Source organism: Brachionichthys hirsutus, chromosome 24, assembly GCF_040956055.1.
Source record: "Brachionichthys hirsutus isolate HB-005 chromosome 24, CSIRO-AGI_Bhir_v1, whole genome shotgun sequence".
Taxonomy (NCBI): Eukaryota; Metazoa; Chordata; class Actinopteri; order Lophiiformes; family Brachionichthyidae; genus Brachionichthys; species Brachionichthys hirsutus.
Genome location: NC_090920.1, coordinates 2,576,313 through 2,597,079, shown reverse-complemented (window position 1 = coordinate 2,597,079; position 20,767 = coordinate 2,576,313). Strand labels below are relative to the sequence as shown.

The window sequence follows — 20,767 nt, the reverse complement described above, 5'->3', positions numbered from 1 at the left end:
AAAGAAAGAAAGGAGACTCCAGAAAATTCTCGTTTTATTCTTCCCTAAACTAGAGACAGGTCATGTGACTCGTCTGTGACGCTCGACAGCATCCTCACGAGGAATCGGTGTCGGACTGTCGGAGGTTCTCGATCGGTGTTCTGCAGCCGGTCAACGCTCCTCCATCGGCCGCTCTAGTCGACGACCAGCGAGCTCCTCACCGCGGGGAACGACTCAAAGAAACCCTGGAAGAGAAGAAGAGAAGAGGAACGGCCTGCGACGAGAGACGGGAACACAGACACAAGATCAAAGCAGATCAAAGCTCGGGCCTACCTTGAAGAGCGTGGTGCTCTGGAGGACGCTGGAGGTGCAGCACATCTCCCTGATGGAGTGCATGGACAGCTGCGGAGCGCCGACGTCCGCCACGGGGACGCCGAGGCGGGCGGCCAGGATGGGCCCGATGGTGCTGCCACACGGCCGGTCGTTACGGACCATCACGTCCTGCGGGACGGGTCGGAAACGGAAACCACGGAGAGTGAACCGACGTCCACGCGATCCGATCACGCGAGCCGGCCGTACCTGCAGAGGCACGCCCACTTTGCCGGCCAGCACCCGGATGACGGCGGCGGTGACGGCCGTCGTGGCGTAGCGCTGGTTGCTGTTGAACTTGATCACGGGTCCCTGGAAGGAAAAAGGATTTCGATTTCCCCCGAACTCGAGAAGAACCGCCGCCTCGTCGTTTCTCGCTCGAGCGGAGGAACGCTCACCTTGTGGAAACGGGGTCGATGGTTCTCCTCGTGCTTCTCCCTCGGAAACAAAACGAAACAACCGGCGGGTTCGAGTCACGGCCGACCGAGAGGAAGCCGACCGATAACGGCGACGCCCGATACTCACTGGTAGTTGGGGTGCACGGCGTGCGCCATGTCGGCGCTGATCATGAAGGACAGCGGCACGGCCTGCTGGAAGGCGGTGAGGTTGGAGGCGGAGGCGGCGAGGCGGCTGAGCACCAGCTCCGTCAGGTTGGAGCTGGCTCCCTGAGCGCTCGCCGATCCCACCTGGGGGGGGCGACACGGAACCGCTGAAGCCCGAAGGAACGGAGCCCCGCCCCCCCCCCCCCCCCCCCCACCAGCTCTCACCTCCTCGTTGTCGTACAGCGTGATCATGCGGACGTTGGGATCGCTGTCCAGAGAGTCTCCGGCGCAGGACGCCACCAGAGCCTGCGGAGTCCAGCAGGGAGGAGTTAAACCCGAACGGGCGGCGGCGCCCCGACGACCCGGGACTTCCTGCTCACCTGCAGGGCGCAGCAGCAGCTGTGGAGGTTGTCCAGGCGAGGGGAGTAGATGAACTCTTCGTACACGCCCCCCAGCGCCTGCACGGAGACCGGCGTGCGTGAGGAACGGCGCTCACGCGTGTGTGTGTGTGTGTGTGTGTGTGTGTGCGCGTGTGTGCGCGTGCGTGTGTGTGTGTGCGTCGCTCACCGCGGGTTGTGTGTCGGTCAGACAGAGCTCAAAGTCCAGCAGCGCTTCGGGGGCGACGCCCAGCTCCGAGGACAGCAGGTTCACCAGGAGGGGGTGGTGCTTGTCGGCCTGGAGGAGGAAGAGGCATCATCATCATCGTCATCATCGTCGTCGTCGTCGCGGTTGTAATCCACTCCCACACAAGCGTCTCACCACGCCGTCGGCGCAGCCGGCCTCTCCGGAGGGGGCGTGGCCCGCCTCCAGCTTCTCCTGGACCACGGTGGCGAGGATGGGCACCCTGGGACAAACGCACAAGCGACGTCACGGGACAGACCCCCCCCCCCCCCTCGCGGCGTCCCCACGGCGACCCCGCCGGCGTGGCCGCTACTCACAGGTGGTCCTCTTTGTTCGGGCCGAAGGACTCGTTGACGTCCCTCTGCAGGTGGATGGCCAGGTGAGGGATCCTGAGCAGAGGCCGGGACACGTGGACCAGGCGCTGGACCAGCCCGCCGGCGCCCTGCAGGGGACCAGAGGACACGTTGGGGAGCCACGGCGGTAAGAGGCCGTCCGGCAGCAGGCGGCGCTCCCGGTACCTTGACCACAACGCGGCCGGCGACCGTCAGGTCACGGTCGAACCAGGTGCTCCAGATGCCGCCGCCGTAGCACTCTACCCCCACCTGCAGGCAGCCCTGCTTGGTCCGCTTGGACCTGGGCTTCACCTGAAACACACGCCGGCGGGTCACGTTCGACCGTCGGCGACAGACCCAGAGAGGAAGAACAGGTCAAAGGTCGGAGCGGGCGGGCCCTCACTCTGAGGCAGGGGCTGTCTGTGTGGGCCCCGACCATAGAGAATCCGTTTCCTGGTCGGTAGACTCCGCCCACAGCGAAGGCGATGATGGTGGAGAAGTTCCTGGTCACAAAGTACTGGAGAGAGCAGAGAAGCATCATCTCAACCGCTCAGTTATCATCTCCTCTCACTTATTCTGACCTTCTTGGAGGGCTGGACTTCCCAATGCTCCGCCTCCTTCAGCTCGACGAATCCCGCGCCCAACAGGCGCCGGCGACATTCTTCAACCACTGCGTCGATAAAAACAAGAATACGGACGAAGAAAAATAGGTTTCCCTGATTTAATGAGATAAATCATTTCTTTCTGTTTTTAGAGTGAATTTATTATTAATATTTTTCGTTTTTTTCTTGAACTTATCTCATAAATTCAGGAAAACCGTTTTTTTTTTTTTCTTCAGTGAATGCAATAAGCTTCCGTATCAAGAATCTAAGCCTTCACGCTCGTACTTTACGGCGTGTCAAAGGTCACAGTGCAAAGTTAGGACTCTCTCTTATCTCAGGCTCAAAGTCATCCGACCACGACTCGACACCTTGGAAACGCTGACAGACGCAGATCCCTCGCTGCTCGCTCGGGTTCCGGATAAACCGCGAACGGGCGCGACTTTACCGTGAAACGGAGACACCCCTCTGTTGACGAACGGGAGGAACTCTTTGGCTGCTGCCTGGACGGCCTCCTTGGAGCTCTTCATGACGCAATAGTGCCTGAAAACAGGAATAAAACACAGGAATAAAACACCAGGAATAAAACACCAGGAATAAAACACAGCAATAAAACACCAGGAATAAAACACCAGGAATAAAACACAGCAATAAAACACCAGGAAAAAAGCACCAGGAATAAAACACCAGGAACAAAACACCAGGAATAAAACACCAGGAACAAAACACAGGAATAAAGCACAGGAATAAAACACAGGAATAAAACACAGGAATAAAACACAGGAATAAAACACCAGGAATAAAACACCAGGAACAAAACACAGGAATAAAACACAGGAATAAAACACAGGAATAAAACACAGGAATAAAACACAGGAATAAAACACCAGGAATAAAACACCAGGAATAAAACACAGCAATAAACCAGGAAAAAAACACAGGAATAAAACACCAGAAAAAAAGCACCAGGAATAAAACCCAGGAATAAAACACCAGGAATAAAACACCAGGAACAAAACACAGGAATAAAGCACAGGAACAAAACACAGGAATAAAGCACAGGAATAAAACACAGGAATAAAACCCAGGAATAAAACACAGGAACAAAACCCAGGAATAAAACACAGGAATAAAACACCAGGAATAAAACACCAGGAATAAAACACAGCAATAAACCAGGAAAAAAACACAGGAATAAAACACCAGAAAAAAAGCACCAGGAATAAAACCCAGGAATAAAACACCAGGAATAAAACACCAGGAACAAAACACAGGAATAAAGCACAGGAACAAAACACAGGAATAAAGCACAGGAAAAAAAACCAGGAATAAAACACCAGGAAAAAAGCACCAGGAATAAAACCCAGGAATAAAACACCAGGAATAAAACACCAGGAATAAAACACAGGAATAAAGCACAGGAATAAAGCACAGGAATAAAACACCAGGAATAAAACACAGGAATAAAACACCAGGAATAAAACAACAGGAATAAAGCACCAGGAATAAAGCACAGGAATAAAACACCAGGAATAAATCACAGGAATAAAACACAGGAATAAAGCACAGGAATAAAACACAGGAATAAAACACAGGAATAAAACACAGGAATAAAACACAGGAATAAAACACAGGAATAAAGCACAGGAATAAAACACCAGGCTGCCGAGCAGCCACCGGAAACTACATTTGTCAAACTCGCACAAAAAAAAGAATAAAGTTTTTTCTGTTGTTTGACACTCCAGATATGCAATAACTCAGCACTACGTTTAACGCCGTAAGATTAATAAACCGAACTCCAACTCCATTTTAGATATTTACAGGACGCACCGGTGCGCAGCTAACCTGGAAGGAAAGCGCTTTTAATTCTGCTGCTTCTTCTTCTTCACTCTTCCTCCTGTGCTGGTCAAGGTCAAAGAACGCACCGCACCCAAAATAATCACTTTATGATACGCACCTGGATCAATAACAGCTCGAATCCCTCAGGAAGACGAAGCCATACTCCAGGAAGCAAGTCAACCGGAAGTCGCCGTTCCCTCGGTCCAGGCTGCAGCGACACCTGGCGGCCAGGCGGAGGAATTACATCATTTTAGATTTTTCAGAGGAATATTTCTTTACACTTTTTGTTTAAATCAGTATTTTTTATATTAATGTCCTTAATATTTCGTATACGTATTTTATAATGTTTATTTTAATGAGAAGTAATGATATTGTGCTTATTTAAGGGAATTAACTAGACACAGAGTTTTCTTCCCATCCCTGCCGGGTTTGTTCTGCAGGTCGTCAGCGAGTCGACGGATCACCAGCAGGACATGATGTAGAACACGCAGCTTCTGTGCTGTTCCTGAAGACCAGGCTCGCTTTGGGTCCCATCAGCTGCATCAATGAGCAGGAGGCGAACAGAATGTTGGTGCTGATCAATCCCGGGGAGGACGGGAGGAGGAGCGAGAGATACGAGGTAGAAGATAGAAAGGGAGAGAGAAGGAGAGGCTATTTGCTAATAAAGGGAAGTGAATCTCGCGTTGCGTCATGCCTCTGAAATCGATGGATCACGCGTGGACTGGATCAGAACCACAGGAGCACATGCTTTAATAGTCAGTCGAGTTTAAAAGAAGCATGGAGGGACGGGGCCTACAGTGATGACGTGAACAAATCAATAAATCAGTAAACACATCCCACCCCCCCAAAAAAAATGCTTCAGATAAAGCAGAAAACACGAAGCACACCGTGTGTTTCATGTACAAGTTTCAGGGCGATGCACACGAAGAAGTGGGGGTAACGAAGGAGCCCCCTGGGGCAGGTCAGGATGGGGGGGGTGGGATCATGCAATCCATAGATAAAGAGGAACAGACCCCCCCCAGGCCCACCCAGCTCCAAGCTTGAGCTGTAAAAAGGTAAAAGATTTTCACTGACCGATGAGGATGGATGGACGGATGGATGGACGGATGGACGGACGGACGGGTGGATGGACGGATGGACGGAGGGATGGATGAGCCCTTTTTCGAGAGATAGAGCCAAAGCACCAAAACAGATGTGTGTGTGTTTCTATATTCTCAGTAGAGTAAATAATGTAAGTAGCATGTAAGTAACATGTAAGTAACATGTAAGTAACATGTAAGTAACAATAACAAAGGGCGTTAAATGACGGCGTTCCGGTGCTAAAGCAGTTCTGATTTAAATCCAATAATCAATAATCATCCCGGCTTTGCTTCCTCCAGCTCTTTAACAGATCTTCTCTCCCAGCAAACAGAGCTGAAGCAGGACTCCAGGTACCTGCCCAGGTACAGCTGTGGTTTAGGCTCCTCCCCCATCCTCCAGAGCCTGCTGTAGCTCCTCGGCTACTCCTTAGAAGTCCGCCAGGAACCCCCCTCCTGTTGCTGAATGGTACGGTCCACGGAGGCCGACGATAAGTATCTGTAGTTCCACTGGCTCACAAAGCACAGCGAGATGGACCCGAACCGGGTTCCACTGCAGGATCAGATGGGGACAGCAGCCGAACAAACGGGACGGCGTGACTTTTCAGACGAGCCTGCGTTTGGACCTGAGGCGGGTTTTGTGATCCCTGATTGTTTGGCTGAAGGCGGTGGCGCCCGGGGCGGCGCCGGTTGCTTCGGGCTTTGACCCATGGGACCGTAGCTGCTGTGAATTTGAACTGAAAGAGTGACATGAGGTCAAACCTCGGCACCAACGTTGGGTGCTCCAACGGGTCACGGCGAAGAGGGCGGAGCTTCACGATTGAAGGTTAACTCAGTAAAGTGTTAAATATATTTTCTATTTTGGGTTAATATGTTCCTCCCCCTCATAAATCCAACGTCCTCCTGGCTGGAAGACGCTCAGGCCTGAGGGGGCGGGCCTGCAGCTCCGGTGAGCGGCGTCGTGGATTCACAGTCGTAGCCCACGTTCACCGCGGCGTGAGTCCCGCCCACCAGCTGGCCTGGGAAAGGCCGCGCCTGCACCTGCCGCTCCCGGAAACTCTGGATGTAGCTCTGGACGGGACGGGGACAAAAACCACTCGAGATCAAACGGGTTTAGAAATACTACAAACACAAACGACCAATCGCGGAAGCCTCACCGGCGACAGGACGTCGGTGTCGTAGCGGCGGATGGGGTTGGGCTTGCGGCGGTAGGCGGGCTCGGGGTGGAGCTGCTTGGCCTGGTGATGGCGGTAGGCGGAGCCGTGCTGCTGCTTCTTCTTCCTGCGATGTCGGTCGTCCCGCTGCCGGATCCGCATCACCTGCATCCTCCTCTGCTGCCGGCTGATGATGACTACGAAGAGCAGAGAGGGGGCGGAGAAAGGTCACGTGACCGTCCCGCCGTCGCGTCATTCGCTGGCTCTCGTCTTTTACCCTTTGTGTGCGAGTATCCCTCGGCGGTCACCTTCCACTGGATCACGACCCCCAGCAGGGTGAGGGCGGGCCACACCCCCAGCACCACCCACGTCAGCCAGCACACGGGCTTAGCCGGCGCCGCTTTCACCCGCTCATACATGTACGACACCAGCGCGAAGAGCTCCACGAAGTAGTCCAGCACCACGGTGATGGCGGCGGCGCCGAACACGGCGGTGGACAGCGTGGTGAAGAGGCGCTGCCACTGCAGGGTGAGCACGGCGAACAGCATGCCCAGGCCGAGCAGCACGCCCAGCGGCACCCAGACGGAGCGCGGCGGGCTGCCGGACAGCTCCTCCATGCCCACCAGGGCGGCGACGGCCACCAGCAGGCCCAGCAGCAGGCCCACCATGAAGAGGCCCACGCTGCGGACCAGCATGGTGACCAGGCCGCACAGCGTGCCGACGCCCAGGCCGACGCCCACCGAGGCCTCCACGCTGAGCTGGGTGTCCAGAACCCGCTCCTTGTAGCAGAGCATGAAGATGACGACGGAGCCGAACATCAGGCCGGTCAGGAACATGACGGCCTTGAAGCAGCGGTAGCCTGAAACACGAGGAGGGGGCGTCAACATGGCGGCAGCGCTCCCTGGATCAAACGGGCGACACCCGACACCCGACACCCGACACCCACCAAAGAAGCAGAAGATGATGCCGAAGAGGCAGCACATGGAGCAAACCACGCAAGGAACCACCCGGTACCGGCCGCTCGCCACCTCGCAGCCCTCCGCCCGCCCGGGGCTCAGCTCCAAAGCGGGCGTCATGGTGATCAGGCGCGTAGGAGGAGGAGGAGGAGGAGGAGGAGGAGGAGGGGAGGAATGGAGAGATGAGCAGAGGTGATCAAGTGGGAGGGGAACAGGGGAGGCTAGGGAGCAGCGCCCAGCCACACGGCCTCATCTGTGGACGAGAAGAGAAGAAGAAGCATTCACCTGGCGTGTGTGCACATGTGTGTGCACGTGTGTGTGTGCGTGTGCGTGCGTGTGCATGTTAGCAGACTGATCCTCCTCTGATAAATAACTGAGGAGTTTCTCCTCCTCTCTGCGTCTGTGGTGGAAACGACAGCAACAGGGTTCTCCCCCTCTGACCCGGCTTCCTGTCTGTTGTCATGACGACGGAGGGATGCTGCCAGCCGGGGGCAGTTGGGCCGCTTCTGAAGTCTGACCAATGGAAGAGCTCCTTCAACTCCCATAGCAACAAGCGTGAGAGCCAATCAGTGGCCTCAATGGATCCCTCTGAATGAGTTCATATACAGCAGCATAGAACACACACACACACACACACACGCACGTGCATAAACAGATCAAGACAGCAGATCTGATGATGATGATGATGATGATGATGATGGTCTCCAGTTCTTACACCTGATCCTGATCCAGCCAGACACAGCAATCAACCAATCAATCAATCAATCAATCAATCAATCAATGCCTGCCTGAAACAGCTGAACATGCTGGATGATCAATCGATCAGAAGCAGATGACATCATCGACTGAAGGCCGTCCGTGTGTCTCTTAATGCACGGACTGGGATCCGGGCCGAAGCGGGTCGGCATCCATGTTGTGTAACTCCGATGCTGCTCTGCCTTCGCTCTTCATCACCGATGAACACTCCGGGTTCTGTGTAGGCGGCGCCGACCTGCCTTTATTTAGAATCGGCTCACGCCTCTCACCCACAAACACCCGGCACACCCCAGGAGGGCAGGCCGCTGGCGCCTCCTCGCCTCCTCGCCTCCTCGCCTCCTTGCCTCCTCCTCAGACTCCCTGAACCGGGCTGAGGGAACTGAGCTGCTCCTCTGATAGGAGCTGCTGATGGGGGGGAGCAGCAGCAGGAGGAGGAGGAGGAGGAGGACACTCGGGACTTTGTCCATGATTTCACCCTGACAGGCGGCGCAGAGGGCAGCGCTGTGCCCAACCCCTCCGGACGAAAGTAATCAAACATCACAAGACGACAACCCGAAGAGCCAATCAGAGGAGCTCTCGGTTCCTGATCGTCCCGCCTGTCATCCCACCTGCAGCACGCAACAAAGCCATCGTCTTCATCATCCGTTTCCCCATCCTCACCGCCCTGAGGGACAGAAGACGGAGGAGGACAGAGGAGGACGGAGGACAGAGGAGGAGGATGGAAGAGGACGGAGGGGGAGGAGGAGGACAGATGCGAGACAGCTGCAGCGCGGCGCCGCCTGACTACGCTGATGACGTCACAGGAAGGCCACAGACTTGTCTGTCAAAGCGCTCCGGTTGGCAGCGGCCTACGTTTCCCAGAATGCTTTGCGGTGACTCCTCCGGTGTGACTCCTTCATCCCTTAATCGCTGCTTCTCGTTGGGTTCTGGATTCAGTGTTTATTATTCCACGCTGCTGCTCGGCGTGTTTGTGTGTTTGTGTGTTTGTTTGTGTGTTTGTGTGTTTGTGTGTTTGTTTAATGCCATTCTTCAGGATAGACGCTGCACAAACAAACAAACAATCAATATTCGGTAATAAACTCCGAACCAGAGAATGTCCTGATGGACCTCGTGTTCGGATGAGGCGGATCTGATCCTACCGGACCGGCCCAGACCCTGATGCAGCGATCCGGATCCGTTACACGGAGCTGACCTCGATAGAAGCCCCCCCCCCCCCCTTTCACACACACACACACGCGCGCACGCACACCATCATGTATCCACAGGTGTGTGCGCGTGTCTGAGACTAAAGAGACGCGTAAATCCGTCACTCACCATCATCGCCGTTGGCACCGCGGCAGGTGGAGCCCGACGCACCGACGCACCGACGCACCGACCGCCCCCCCCCCGGACTGGACAGCTCCGTCTGTTCCCGGCAGCCCGCGGGGCGGTGCGTTCCGATCTGACAGCTACTCCATCGGGAGAAACGCGCCGGGTTAAAAAGCACAAACGGATGTGGATGCGGTGCTGGAGCATCCGGGATCGGGTCTGGATGGATCCCGGATCGGGTCTGGATCGATCCGGGATCGGGAGGCTCGCAGCGCGCTGGTCGATGGAGGCGGCCTCCGCTGCAAAAAATGACGGGAGTTAAAGCTCCAGTCACATTTAAACTGATGGAAAAGACACCCAGGAAAATCCGCAGCGGCTCCTGGAGGCGGAGAAAACAAACACACCCCAGCCGGAAGAGGAACGAGCTGTCTAATAATAATAATTATAAACATAATTACTGTATTATTATTAGACCAGTAATAATTATTATTAGACACCTGTGACCTTTTTATTGCAGCTATTTAAAATGTAACTTATTATTCGTTATGTTTTTGTCCATCCATCCTTCATCCATCCTTCATCCATCCTTCATCCATCCATCCCTCGTTGGCGTTTTGCCCTCCTTGACTGAAAACTGAAGTTACCTGAACTTGAAATATTTTGCAGCGCACCTGGCCGTGACGTCATCAGACATCACCTGGTGACGTCAAGCTCCGTGAAATCAGCACCGCAGGAAGCGGTTTACTCACCCTTCAAAATAAATAACACTTTTGGCCAATCAGCTGGAGCCAGCGGTGATGACGTAGTAGACAAACGGGTTAGGTTAGGTGGTCCTTCAGCGCTCTGCCATCAATCATTACTGGAATTAATCAATAGATACATTTTATAAAAAGGTAAATATAAAAACAAGACCAACACAATAAAATCATATGAAACAATAACAGTCTTTATTTCTTGTTCAAAGGGGACGATAAGTTTGACATTTCTTAAATGTTACCTTTTGTGTCAAACTTGATCATCCATCTATTGATCAGATATAGATTCTGGATGGGAGAAAGTAATGACATGTCCAGAAGTATTTATTGTTGATGTGCAGAGCAGATACAGATTAAAACAATAAGAGCTCACAATGAAACACCAATAAGAGCTCACAGTGAAACACCAATAAGAGCTCACAGTGAAACACCAATAAGAGTTCACAGTGAAACACCAATAAGAGCTCACAGTGAAACACGAAATAGAGCTCACGGTGAAACGGCAATAAGAGCTCACGGTGAAACCGTGGAACGCGTCAGGGCTGTCCACTCAGCCCTCTCCTTTTTGTGCTAGCTATCGAGCCCTTGGCGATAGCTATAAGAAATAATCAATCTATTCATGGCATCTCACGTTTTGGTATTGAACATAAACTCGATATGCCGATGATCTGCTGTTGTTTGTATCGAGGGCGGAGGTAACAATTCTCTCCATTCTGAAACTTTTAAATACATTTAACCTACACAAAAGAAAAGTGAATTATTGTCTTTAAATATGGGCTAGCACGTAGCCCGTTATTATGCCCGTTATTATTTTTGCTTGGGGCTGATACTGAGGGCTTGGCACTACCAGCAGGGGGTCAGAAACAAAGAGCCTTTTCTACATTGTTGGTACGACGTCGAATACTTCTGAAATGAAAGGATGCGGCTCCACCCACAGTGTCAGAGTGGATAAGAGATGTCAGCCTTTATTTTTCTGCCGTTCTTAAACCGACCCTCTGCGGCGCCCCCTTCAGGCTCGTTGCAGGAAGCGCAGGTTGATGGGCTGGGAAGGGATGAGGAGGATTCGGGTTTTGGGCGCCACGACCGGAGCGCCGTCCTCAACCTGGACCTGGTAGTTCTGCATCAGCTGCAAGACGACAAACACGGCAGTGTTTTTAAGTTCTGGAGAAATTCCTCATTCGTCATGTCTTTAATGTGAGAACAGGAAGTCAGACGAGACTTGGTGAAGACATGCTGGACTTGCTGTTTGTCCCGAGTCATTCCTGGTCACCCACCCTGCACAGAGCAAAATACATCTCCATCTCGGCCAGCCTCTTCCCCACACAGGCCCTGACCCCCACCCCAAAGGGGACGAAGCTGTAAGGGTGGTGCTGGTAGTGGCCGGGGCCGGGGCCCGCGGCGCGGAGCCACCGCTCCGGGATGAAGAGCTCCGCGTCCACAAACTCCTCCTCATCGTGACAGGCTGCGTAATGACACAGATGGAACTGAGTCTGGAAGACAAAGACAAATCATCCACCTCTGAGCCGAGCTGCCGCTCAGCGAGACTAGAGTTCGGCTTCCACACCTTCCTCGGGAACCAGTAGTCGCCCACGACGACGTCGCTGTCCGAAACGAAGCGTCCGTTTCCCGGCACCACAGGGTAGAGGCTGACGGGGACAACGAGACGGTCAGAGACACGTTGTCCATCGTTGTTTATCAGAAACATCAGCTGCTCACCGTAACGTCTCCTTAATGATGGCCTTCAGGTACGGCATGCGGCTCAGGTCGTCCGTGGTCGGCTCCCGGCGGCCCGGACACACGGCGTTCGCCTCCTCGTACAGGAGGTCCTGAACCCGGCGGTCCCTCGCTAAATGGTACAGGGCCCAGGACAGCGTGTTGGACGTCTGACATCAGAGAGGACAAGGACTTGATGGGTGTGGCTCACGTGCTAACACGCTAGCAGCAGACACGCATGCAGATTAGCATGCTAACACACAAATCAGTCGCGAATCAGGCTAATGAACTCGTGTTAATTCAATGCAGCAATGAGCTGGACGAGGTCGGACAAATCTGTCTTGTTGCCAAGACAACAGCGGCGAGCCTGAACCGCTGCTGGAATGCAGTCCGACCGGCCGAGGACAAACGCAGGAAGCCGAGGCCCGGAGCGTCGGAGCCAAAGGGAAACTTCCTGACAGCAGCAGTTCAGGAAGCTTCCCTTCCGTCTGACTCGAGACGGTTTTAAAGTGTCCCCCTTCAGACGGCGCGGGGGCCGGGACAGAACACTGAACCAGAACGCTGATTCGGTTCAGATTCACGAGGGCGTGGCCCGTCTCACTGTGTCGACTCCTCCCAGCAGGAGCTCCGTCACGCTGATGTAGACCTCGGCTCGGCTCAGCCTGCCAGAGGACAGCAGGTGGGTCAGGTACAGCCCCTCCACCGACGCTCCGCTGCACACCTGACCCTCAATCTGGGCGACTCTCGCGTCTATGAGCTTCTGGGCTGAAACAGAAAACCCCAAACGTGACGCTGCGGCCTCCGGAAGCGGATCCGATGCCGACCTTTCCCCTCTGCTTGCGTACCGACGTCGTAGAGGTCGTCCCAGGCCTCGACGAAGCGCCTCCAGAACGGGAGGATCCCGCGGCTCCAGCGAGGAAACACAACCACAATCTCAGACAGCGTCATCATCCGTCCAACGGCGCCGATGAAGCGGAGAGTGTCCTCGGGAATCTCTTCCTGCAGGCAGCCCAGCCGGGTCTCAAACAGGATGGAGGAGATACCTACAGGGGGGGGGGGGGGGGGGGGGGGCAATCAAAACCCGCTCCATCGCTTCCAACCCGAGGAGTTGACGACGGAACCGCACCTTCAAAGCCAAACTTGTAGAGCTCGGCAGTGATATCTGAAACGGTGGCCTGGTCCGGGCCGCGCTTCCGGAGAAGCTGGACGCGACTCAGCAGGTCTCCGACCACCTGGTTGATGACCGGAGCGAAGACCGAAACCTCCCGCAGCTTCAGCATCTTGGGGTTCAGAGCGCTCCGGATTCTGTACCAGTCTGTTCCCGTGCTGTAAAAACCCAAGCGCATCAGCGGCGCTAGCTAGCGTGAACCGGAGGAGCACAGGTAGGGTGCCCAGCGGTACTCCGCTCAGTAAAGGGGCCACTGGAATGGGACTGACCTCACGTGCAGCCCGTAGGCGCGTCTCCTCAGGTCGAGGTAGTCCTTCCAGTGAGCCAGCTCCGCTCTCACCGGGTAGCGGCCCTCCTGCTGGATCACCTGGGATATGAACTCGGGCGACGCCACGTTGACCAGGTCGTAGGGGCCGATCCGCGAGCGCCAGATGGGCCCGTAGAACCCCCTCTGGAGCCCCTACAACAGGGGCGTCAAACTCATTTTCTCCGAGGGCCACATCAGCATTATGGGTGCCCTCAAAGGGCCAGTTGTCACGGTAACGCAGTGTAAATGTAACTAAATGCAATGTAATGTAAATAAAATGTAACTACTCCTTAACATGCTGCTAAATAACTGTATTTACTACTACATACTTAATTAAATTATAAATATTACATATGCAATTGCGTAGTTCTAAAAATATATCGATATAAAAATATCCGCCGAGGTTATGTAATCGCCGGCGTCTGCCTGTAATTTGTTCCTCAATATCTCCATTGATTATCGACCGATGTTTATGGAATTTAACACAGCCATGTAGGGTGGGGGGGGGGGCTCTATCTCACCACTGAATATCATCTGGGTCGGATCCAGAATGGAATCAGCAACAAATATTTAATTTTAACATTAAAACCTCATTTACAGATTAAAAATCTGTTACAAATACACATCAACTCTGATTCACTTTTACTTTTCAGCATTTTACAAACACAAATGTCTGCACAAAGCTCGCGCGGGCCACAAAAAATGACCTGGCGGGCCACATTTGGCCCCCGGGCCTTGAGTTTGACACTACAACATAATGACATCTATTTTACATATTAACACGGCTATTAACATATAAAGTTGACTTTGGATAAAGAGAAATTTAACTTTTAAGAATCCAAATCATTTAAACACAAACTTTAATACAAGTCTATTAAAGTCTGCGTGGCGACGCGTCCGGGGTCAGCTGGGACAGGGTCCAGCAACACGTGACCCCTGTCCTCGGACACGCACGGGGGGGTGGCGCGTTTGGACAGACCTGCAGGAGGTGACTTTTGTCCGCGTATCCTTTCATGAACAACCAGTACAGGGTTCTGGACGAACTGGGCCCCGGCAGGTCGTCGATGGTCTTCAGCTTCCTCGCCTGAGTTGCTGCCTGGACGTTCATGCTTCTGATCGGCCCGGCGGCGGAGACCCGGTAACGGGGATTCAGGCCGGACAGGCCCGCTGAAAGTGTCCGTCCGAAGAGCACCGCGAGCCGCGGAGACCTGGAAGCAGCCGCCGGAGGGGCCATGGCGGGATGTTTACCTGAGATGGTGTGGAGGCGTGTTGTTCAAAGAGGTGTTTGAGTTTCTCCAAACGGCAGCTCCCTGCCGGGGAACGTCGGTACTGCAGGAGCTGTTTGACAGACAAAAGTACGAGTTCAGTAAAATGTTTTTTTTTTTTTTTACAACCGAATATACACTTTATTTTCACAAATAAAATCATGTCGAAATAATTTCCAAAGCTTCCTCCACACCCGCTCAGCGTCTCAGCCCACACAGGAAGTTAGAGGACAAAACGCCTGGTTTATTATATTATAATTTTATCATTATAAATATCTTAATTATTGTCTGAGACTTGGTGCAGTTTTCTTCTTCTCACCTTCAAGGCATCCATCGATCCATCAGTTTCTTTTCTGTGCAGTATGTGGAACTGAACGCATGTAATTCGGCATAATGACCACAGGAGGGCAGTATAGATAATTAAAGCACTAGTTTAGATTTTTAAAGCAATTCAACGTATTGTAACATTTGGAATCCTGAACAAAAAGCCTTTCATATTATCTTAAACTCAGTTACACACAAAACCAAAACATCCAAATGTGAAATAAATATTTTTATTGTTTCAATATAAGTATGAACACAGAGCCGTCGCTATACTCCAGTACTTTTATCCCCAAACCAGGAACCATTCCACGGCAGCGCTGCGTCTCTCAGGACCCAACCATGCATAAAGCCCCCCCCCCCCCCCCCCATTTAAAAAAAGTCAAATAAAAAATATACATTAAAAAATTATGCGTACCACTGATGTACAGATCTGATATAAACAGGAGTATTGGTCACAAACCAATTAGAATTATAAACATGGCTTCTTCAACGAGACACAGAGACCAAACACGGGATATAAGTCGACTTAAAAAAAAGTACAATTTAACTTTATACATTTGTACATCATTTTTATTATTTTATTGTTCCCACGCAGTAAACGCACATTAAAACACACACATACACGCACACACACACACACACACACACACAGCGGGAGCTAGAAGTGTATCTCGGTGTTTGCAGACGTTAAATACGGTACCTAAAGGGTTAATTCACGGCGGTGAGCGAGGCCATCCGACGGTTCAAACAAAACACGTTACATTCATGTCATCCTTAAAATGTGCAAAGGAAAGGTGGCCGGACCGATGGCGACGCATCGCCATGGCGACCGGCGGCGCAGAACAACCGCAACGATTTCACGGGACGAGACCGACCGGAACCGACGTTCCGTCGTTTTCAGCAACGCAGAAAAGGGACCCGGGTCGCCCCGGCAACGGGAGCGTCACGCTGCTCTGGGGGCTGCGATCCCAAACGGAAGTCAACGAAGGGACTAAAACACAGAACCCCCCCCCCCCCCCCCCCAGACAGGAAGGCATCATCCTGTCTCGCCGGCTAAAAATTGTTCCTTTAAGTCGGTGTCACTACAGTTGATGACCGTACCGTAAGCGTCCTGATAAAACGGATGTCTCCATGGCAACAGTCCCAGCCTGCGTCCGTGTTGTCCAGCGTCTGAGACAGGAGCCGCGGACCGTCCCAGCCTTCGTCAATCCGGGTTCCAGAGCGGAACGGAACCGGTTCACCGTCCACCGGGTACAGCCGGTTTATAGACGGACCATCAGGACGCCGCGTGCGGGTTTGTCTCGGCGTGTCCTCCGGCCTCCGACCCAAGCGCCGACTGTCGGACAGGAGTAAATCTGGAGACCCAGAACCAATCAGAGCAGCGAGACCCGTCCCGGGATCCCGGTCCAAGTACCACTTGATGTCCTGAGACGACACTCCGTTAATGTCTCATCAGCGCCAGACGTCCCGCGGACCAAACGAGGACAGAAGAATCTGATCGGAAACATCATCTGGACTGAAGCAGGACGCCCAAACCTGTCTGAGAACCGACAGGCGGACAGAGACAACCGACCAATGGAATGAGCCGACGTGGCAGAAAGGCAGAGGTGGACGTCCCAGCGAGCGAGAAGACAGACCCACAACAAGACCTGGACGGTTGGACAACAGGAAAGGCACGCAGCGCAGGACAGGTGAGGACGAGGCGGGGACAGAAGCTGATCCCGTCTTCATCCGAAGCACACGAGGAGACTACATTCTGGGTGAGACGTCCCCTCCGGCAGGTCCCGACACCGTCCCCCTCCAGAAGGCTTGAAAGGACAAACCGTACAAAGTCTTGGACCCCCCCCCGTGAGAAGTTAAGGTGCAACGTGTGTAAAATAGATCCAAATGTCTCATATGGCGGTCTCATACAAACAGAGACAGAGGGGACAGGTAGGCCCCTCCCCTCGGCCGGGGGGCGGGGCCCCGCTCGGCGGTCCAGGTGTCCCCTTAATGCACGAAGATGTGTCTCAGCAGCTCGTCGGCAGACGGCCGCTGCTTCGTCTCGACAAAGATCCGTTTGAGGAATTCCCTGCAGTGATCCGACACGTGGGGGGGGAGCACGGGGTTGGTGGGCTGGGTGGCGATCTTAAAGATGGCCGCCATGGCCTCAAACTCCGCCCACGGCGGTCGCTGCGTCAGCATCTCCACCACGGTGCAGCCGACGCTCCTGAGGAGTCAAAGCCAGGAAGCGTGACATCATCATCATCTCCAGCCAATCAGGACGCCCCCCCCCGCCCCGTGCGGCGCGGCTCTTACCAGACGTCGGCCTTCCGGCCGTACCCCTCGCCGCTGATCACCTCCGGACTCATCCAGTAGGGGGTGCCGGTCACGGACATGATGCCCGTCCCGGAGAGGCAGATGGTCTGGAGGCGCCGGCTCGCCCCGAAGTCGCCCAGCTTCACGTTCCCCACCGAGTCGCGGAGGATGTTGGCGCCTGCGCCGGGAGCAGAAGCTGCTAGCGTCCCGGAAGCGTGACCCGAGGACGCGAGGACGGCGGAAGTCTGCCTCACCTTTGATGTCTCTGTGGACGATCATGTTGCCGTGCAGGTAGGACACGCCCTCCAGGATCTGGCGGGTGTAGCGGCGCGTCACGTTCTCCGTCAGCGCCCCGTACGACTTCAGCTGGTCCTTGATGGATCCCTGAGAGACACGGAACCCAAAGCGTCAGCCCGTCCGGGCCGCAACCCGGACGCGGACCCGGGGTGAGACCCGGCTCAGGACTCACTCCGGGCATGTACTCCATGAAGATGGACAGCGTCCGCTCCAGCGCGTCCCGCAGGCAGCCGTAGTACTGCACGATGCGCTCGTTGCACAAGTTCTTCAGCAGCTGGATTTCACATTCCAACTCGCTCACCTCCTGAGAGACAAAGACGGACCGTCATCTCTAACGGGGGGGGGTGGGGGACACAGCAAGTCCAGCAGGACTCTCACCTTGCTGGTCTCCGGGCTCTCCGGGTCGAACTGGACCTGCTTGACTGCCAGTTCCCGGCCGGTGTCCGCATCATAGCAAAGGAAAACCCGCCCGAAGGCCCCCTGGCCCAGGAGCTTCCCGAGCCTCCAGTTGGTCGGGGCTCGTGGAGCTGGGGGGACAAACGTGAGACAAAATCACTTGGTGGGAAAAGACACAGGACCCCCCAGAGACACAGGACAAGACGTCTGTCTGGCTCACAGCGGCTGGGGGGGCTGATGTCCATCACGGACAGGGTTGGACCGGCAGTCGGGTTGGGATTGGGCTCGATGTCGCTGCCCCTCCGCGTCCTCCTGGGGGGCCCCGGGGCCTCGTCCAGGTCGGGGGTGAAGACACTGCTGCCGCTGCTGGTGCTGGGGGACTGCTCGGTGGGACTGAAGCTCACCGGGGACCGCAAGCCGTGGACCTGTGTCCGCCGGGCCCGGGGGAACGTCTTCCTCCCTGCTGAACAGAACACAAACAGAGACCGTCAACGCAGGAACCGTCCACCCAGACCTTTGTCCCCGTCCCCCCACTGAGGTCCATAAAACCACCATCGCTGCAGTCCTGAAAGCCAAAGGGAATGCCGTAGCGCCGCGGGTACGTCCCACCTTTCCCTGACTTCTCAAAGATCGGAATGTCATACTCTGGACAGGAAGAACGAGAAAGACATCGATTAGAAACAGGAAGACCGTCTCTGTCCTCACCTGTGTCCAAACACTAACCTGGAAAGTCCTGGTGGTTGTCCGGGTAGCTTTGGGCTCGCGGCATCCTGGACTTTGGGTAGTCGCTGCAACGCAAGAAGAACTTTACTCTGCGTCCCGTCAGCGAAGACGCGTCTCCCCCCGTTGAACATCTGGACATCATTTCTATCATCACGTGTGACACCGCGTCCTCACCTGTCCAGCGGGCTGTCTAAAGACGGACAACTTCCAGAGGCGGAGTTTTCGGGGCTGCTCATGGACAGGGGGTCCAGCATCTGAAGGACAGACACAAGCTATGTCCACAAGGCGTCCAAACAGCAGACACAGGACCATCGGTCCCTCCGCTCACGGGTCCGCTACCTGGTCCATGCTCTCAGGGATGAACTCCCCCTCGCTGTTGATGCTCGTGAAGGAGCCGTTCCGCGCCACCTGCTGGAGAGCATCGGGAATGTACCCCGGAGGAGGGGAGCTGCGGTCCGTGGAATAGGAGCCTGACAGGCAGGAAGGACAATGTCTCACATTCCACATCAAAGGCACGTTTTTGTCCTGACTGAGAGACATTCCTCACCGATTAATGACAACATGCTCTTCTTGTCAGACACTTTGAATCCCGTGTTGTCCAGCTCCTCGTGGGACGGCAACAGGTCCATGTTGGAGGACGAGTTCTGGGAGACACAAAAAAGACTTTAAATGGTCAATGGTTGTACCTGTGAACGTGTGAGCGATTGTACCTGTGAACGGTTGTACCTGTGAACGTGTGAACGGTTGTACCTGTGAACGTGTGAACCTGTGAACGGTTGTACCTGTGTACGTTTGAGCGGTTGTACCTGTGAGCGGTTGTACCTGGGAACGTGTGAACGGTTGTACCTGTGAGCGGTTGTACCTGTGAGAAGCTCTGAAGCACCAGCAGGATCTTCAGGCTCTTCATGTGGACGCTGCGGTCCAGAAGCTCCACCCCCTTGTCCAGGTCCTCCTGGGTCTTCAGCGGGATCACCAGCTGCACCAGGAGGACAACTCCAGGGTGAACACACGAGTGTCTAAACGTCCTCCGCTGCTCAAGCTCCTCCTACTTCCCACCTCGTTGTTTGTGTAGTGAAGCTCCATCGGCTGACCGAAAGCCACTTTAGCTTTGGTCCTCAGATCCTCCAGCTTGATGGGTCGAGGGAACTGCAGGATTCTACAGGGCAGAGGGGTCAGAGGTCAAGGACAGGTCGGAGACGGCAGCGCTGCGGAAGCTGTCCGATGCCTCACCTCTTCTCCCCTTTGAACTCAAACTTCACTCGGACATCGTTCTGTGGGAGAGACATCAGAGAGGAGATTTGGAGCATCGGTTCTCGACCCGCCGCTTCTGTCCAGCTCATCCTCTCGTTCTCCGTTACCTGGTTCTTGGGGGAGGCGGCTTTAGGCTTGCCCAGGTCCGACAGGAACATGGCGGGGCGGCTGGAGAGGTGCAGTTCGGTCAAGTCCTGCAGGATCGAGTTCAGCGCCTCCTGCTCATCTACAAGATTCGGAAATCAACTGTGAAACTCGAGTCCGTCCAGCTTGGGTCGCAGGTCAGGAGTCAAAAGGTCATACCCATCGTCCCGGCACGGCAGTCGACCCAGGAAAGAGGATTCTCCCATCAAAGGGATCCCTTTCTCCTGCAACAGCGAAAGAACAACATGAATCCTGACATCCAGCGGACGGGGAAAGCGCGTTTGACCCAGAAGCTCTCAGCTGGGGTGTCCAACACAGCGTGAGGACATGGACAAAGGTCCTCTCTCTGCGGGACAGAGGGAACGAGACAAACCAGACCACAACAGAGAGGATTACCGCCGTAATCAATGCTCGTGGAGATCAAAGTGAAACGTGGTTTCCTCAAGCAGCGTGTCCGTGGGAACACAAGATGGCCTCTACCGATGAGGAACAGGTCGATCACTTCCAATAGCCCTGATCAGCACTGATCGATCACCGAGTCTGCGGGTGACGTGAGATCGGTCACGCCGTTGCGTTGACTTTTTGGGGATTCCGC

At 54.4% G+C, this 20,767-nt stretch overlaps 4 protein-coding genes across 6 annotated transcripts; all 4 read right to left on the bottom strand.

The window, feature by feature from the left end:
* Positions 1–23: 23 nt before the first annotated feature.
* Positions 24–4,473, bottom strand: dnpep (aspartyl aminopeptidase). 3 transcript variants are annotated; one of them, XM_068756312.1, is made up of 15 exons: positions 4,400–4,473; positions 2,891–2,985; positions 2,425–2,513; positions 2,247–2,360; positions 2,030–2,155; positions 1,829–1,953; positions 1,650–1,734; positions 1,458–1,565; positions 1,271–1,348; positions 1,116–1,196; positions 874–1,034; positions 747–786; positions 559–660; positions 313–480; positions 24–224 (listed from the first exon to the last, which is right to left on the bottom strand). In XM_068756312.1, the coding sequence occupies exons 2-15, from the start codon at positions 2,970–2,972 to the stop codon at positions 174–176; spliced, it is 1,410 nt and encodes a 469-aa protein (XP_068612413.1). In that variant the 5' UTR covers positions 2,973–2,985; positions 4,400–4,473; the 3' UTR covers positions 24–173. The 3 variants fall into 3 exon arrangements, with proteins under 3 accessions (XP_068612413.1, XP_068612415.1, XP_068612414.1); XM_068756314.1 differs by lacking the exon at positions 4,400–4,473 and adding an exon at positions 4,288–4,308; XM_068756313.1 differs by lacking the exon at positions 4,400–4,473 and adding an exon at positions 4,273–4,293.
* Positions 4,474–6,275: 1,802 nt separating this feature from the next.
* LOC137912278 (transmembrane protein 198-B-like) lies at positions 6,276–7,587 on the bottom strand. The gene is made up of 4 exons (XM_068756626.1): positions 7,458–7,587; positions 6,789–7,370; positions 6,515–6,708; positions 6,276–6,428 (listed from the first exon to the last, which is right to left on the bottom strand). The coding sequence occupies exons 1-4, from the start codon at positions 7,585–7,587 to the stop codon at positions 6,276–6,278; spliced, it is 1,059 nt and encodes a 352-aa protein (XP_068612727.1).
* A 2,892-nt stretch (positions 7,588–10,479) lies between these two features.
* Positions 10,480–14,708, bottom strand: cyp27a2 (cytochrome P450 family 27 subfamily A member 2). Its single transcript, XM_068756347.1, has 9 exons — positions 14,454–14,708; positions 13,437–13,627; positions 13,126–13,325; positions 12,845–13,042; positions 12,601–12,764; positions 12,003–12,169; positions 11,851–11,932; positions 11,561–11,776; positions 10,480–11,412 (listed from the first exon to the last, which is right to left on the bottom strand). The coding sequence occupies exons 1-9, from the start codon at positions 14,706–14,708 to the stop codon at positions 11,296–11,298; spliced, it is 1,590 nt and encodes a 529-aa protein (XP_068612448.1). The 3' UTR covers positions 10,480–11,295.
* Positions 14,709–17,052: 2,344 nt separating this feature from the next.
* On the bottom strand, positions 17,053–20,378 carry map3k2 (mitogen-activated protein kinase kinase kinase 2). Its single transcript, XM_068756354.1, is given in 17 exon segments — positions 17,053–17,272; positions 17,362–17,539; positions 17,616–17,745; positions 17,831–17,962; positions 18,037–18,185; positions 18,275–18,514; positions 18,607–18,699; positions 18,778–18,842; positions 18,952–19,031; positions 19,117–19,247; positions 19,325–19,421; positions 19,640–19,753; positions 19,834–19,933; positions 20,008–20,048; positions 20,136–20,254; positions 20,332–20,360; positions 20,362–20,378. Coding segments are annotated over 17 exon segments (1,935 nt in total).
* Positions 20,379–20,767: the final 389 nt, after the last annotated feature.

Coding starts and splice junctions, on each gene's coding strand:
- dnpep (XM_068756312.1), bottom strand. CDS start 2,972: ATGAAGAGCTCCAAGGAGGCCGTCCAGGCAGCAGCCAAAGAGTTCCTC. Junction 2,156..2,246: donor CAGACAGCCCCTGCCTCAGA/GTGAGGGCCCGC, acceptor CGTGTGTTTCAG/GTGAAGCCCAGGTCCAAGCG. Junction 1,735..1,828: donor CCGAACAAAGAGGACCACCT/GTGAGTAGCGGC, acceptor CGTTTGTCCCAG/GGTGCCCATCCTCGCCACCG.
- LOC137912278 (XM_068756626.1), bottom strand. CDS start 7,587: ATGACGCCCGCTTTGGAGCTGAGCCCCGGGCGGGCGGAGGGCTGCGAG. Junction 6,709..6,788: donor GGGATACTCGCACACAAAGG/GTAAAAGACGAG, acceptor TGCTCTTCGTAG/TCATCATCAGCCGGCAGCAG. Junction 6,429..6,514: donor ACACCGACGTCCTGTCGCCG/GTGAGGCTTCCG, acceptor CGTCCCGTCCAG/AGCTACATCCAGAGTTTCCG.
- cyp27a2 (XM_068756347.1), bottom strand. CDS start 14,708: ATGGCCCCTCCGGCGGCTGCTTCCAGGTCTCCGCGGCTCGCGGTGCTC. Junction 13,326..13,436: donor GCCTACGGGCTGCACGTGAG/GTCAGTCCCATT, acceptor GGGTTTTTACAG/CACGGGAACAGACTGGTACA. Junction 11,413..11,560: donor TGTATTTTGCTCTGTGCAGG/GTGGGTGACCAG, acceptor GTCGTCTTGCAG/CTGATGCAGAACTACCAGGT.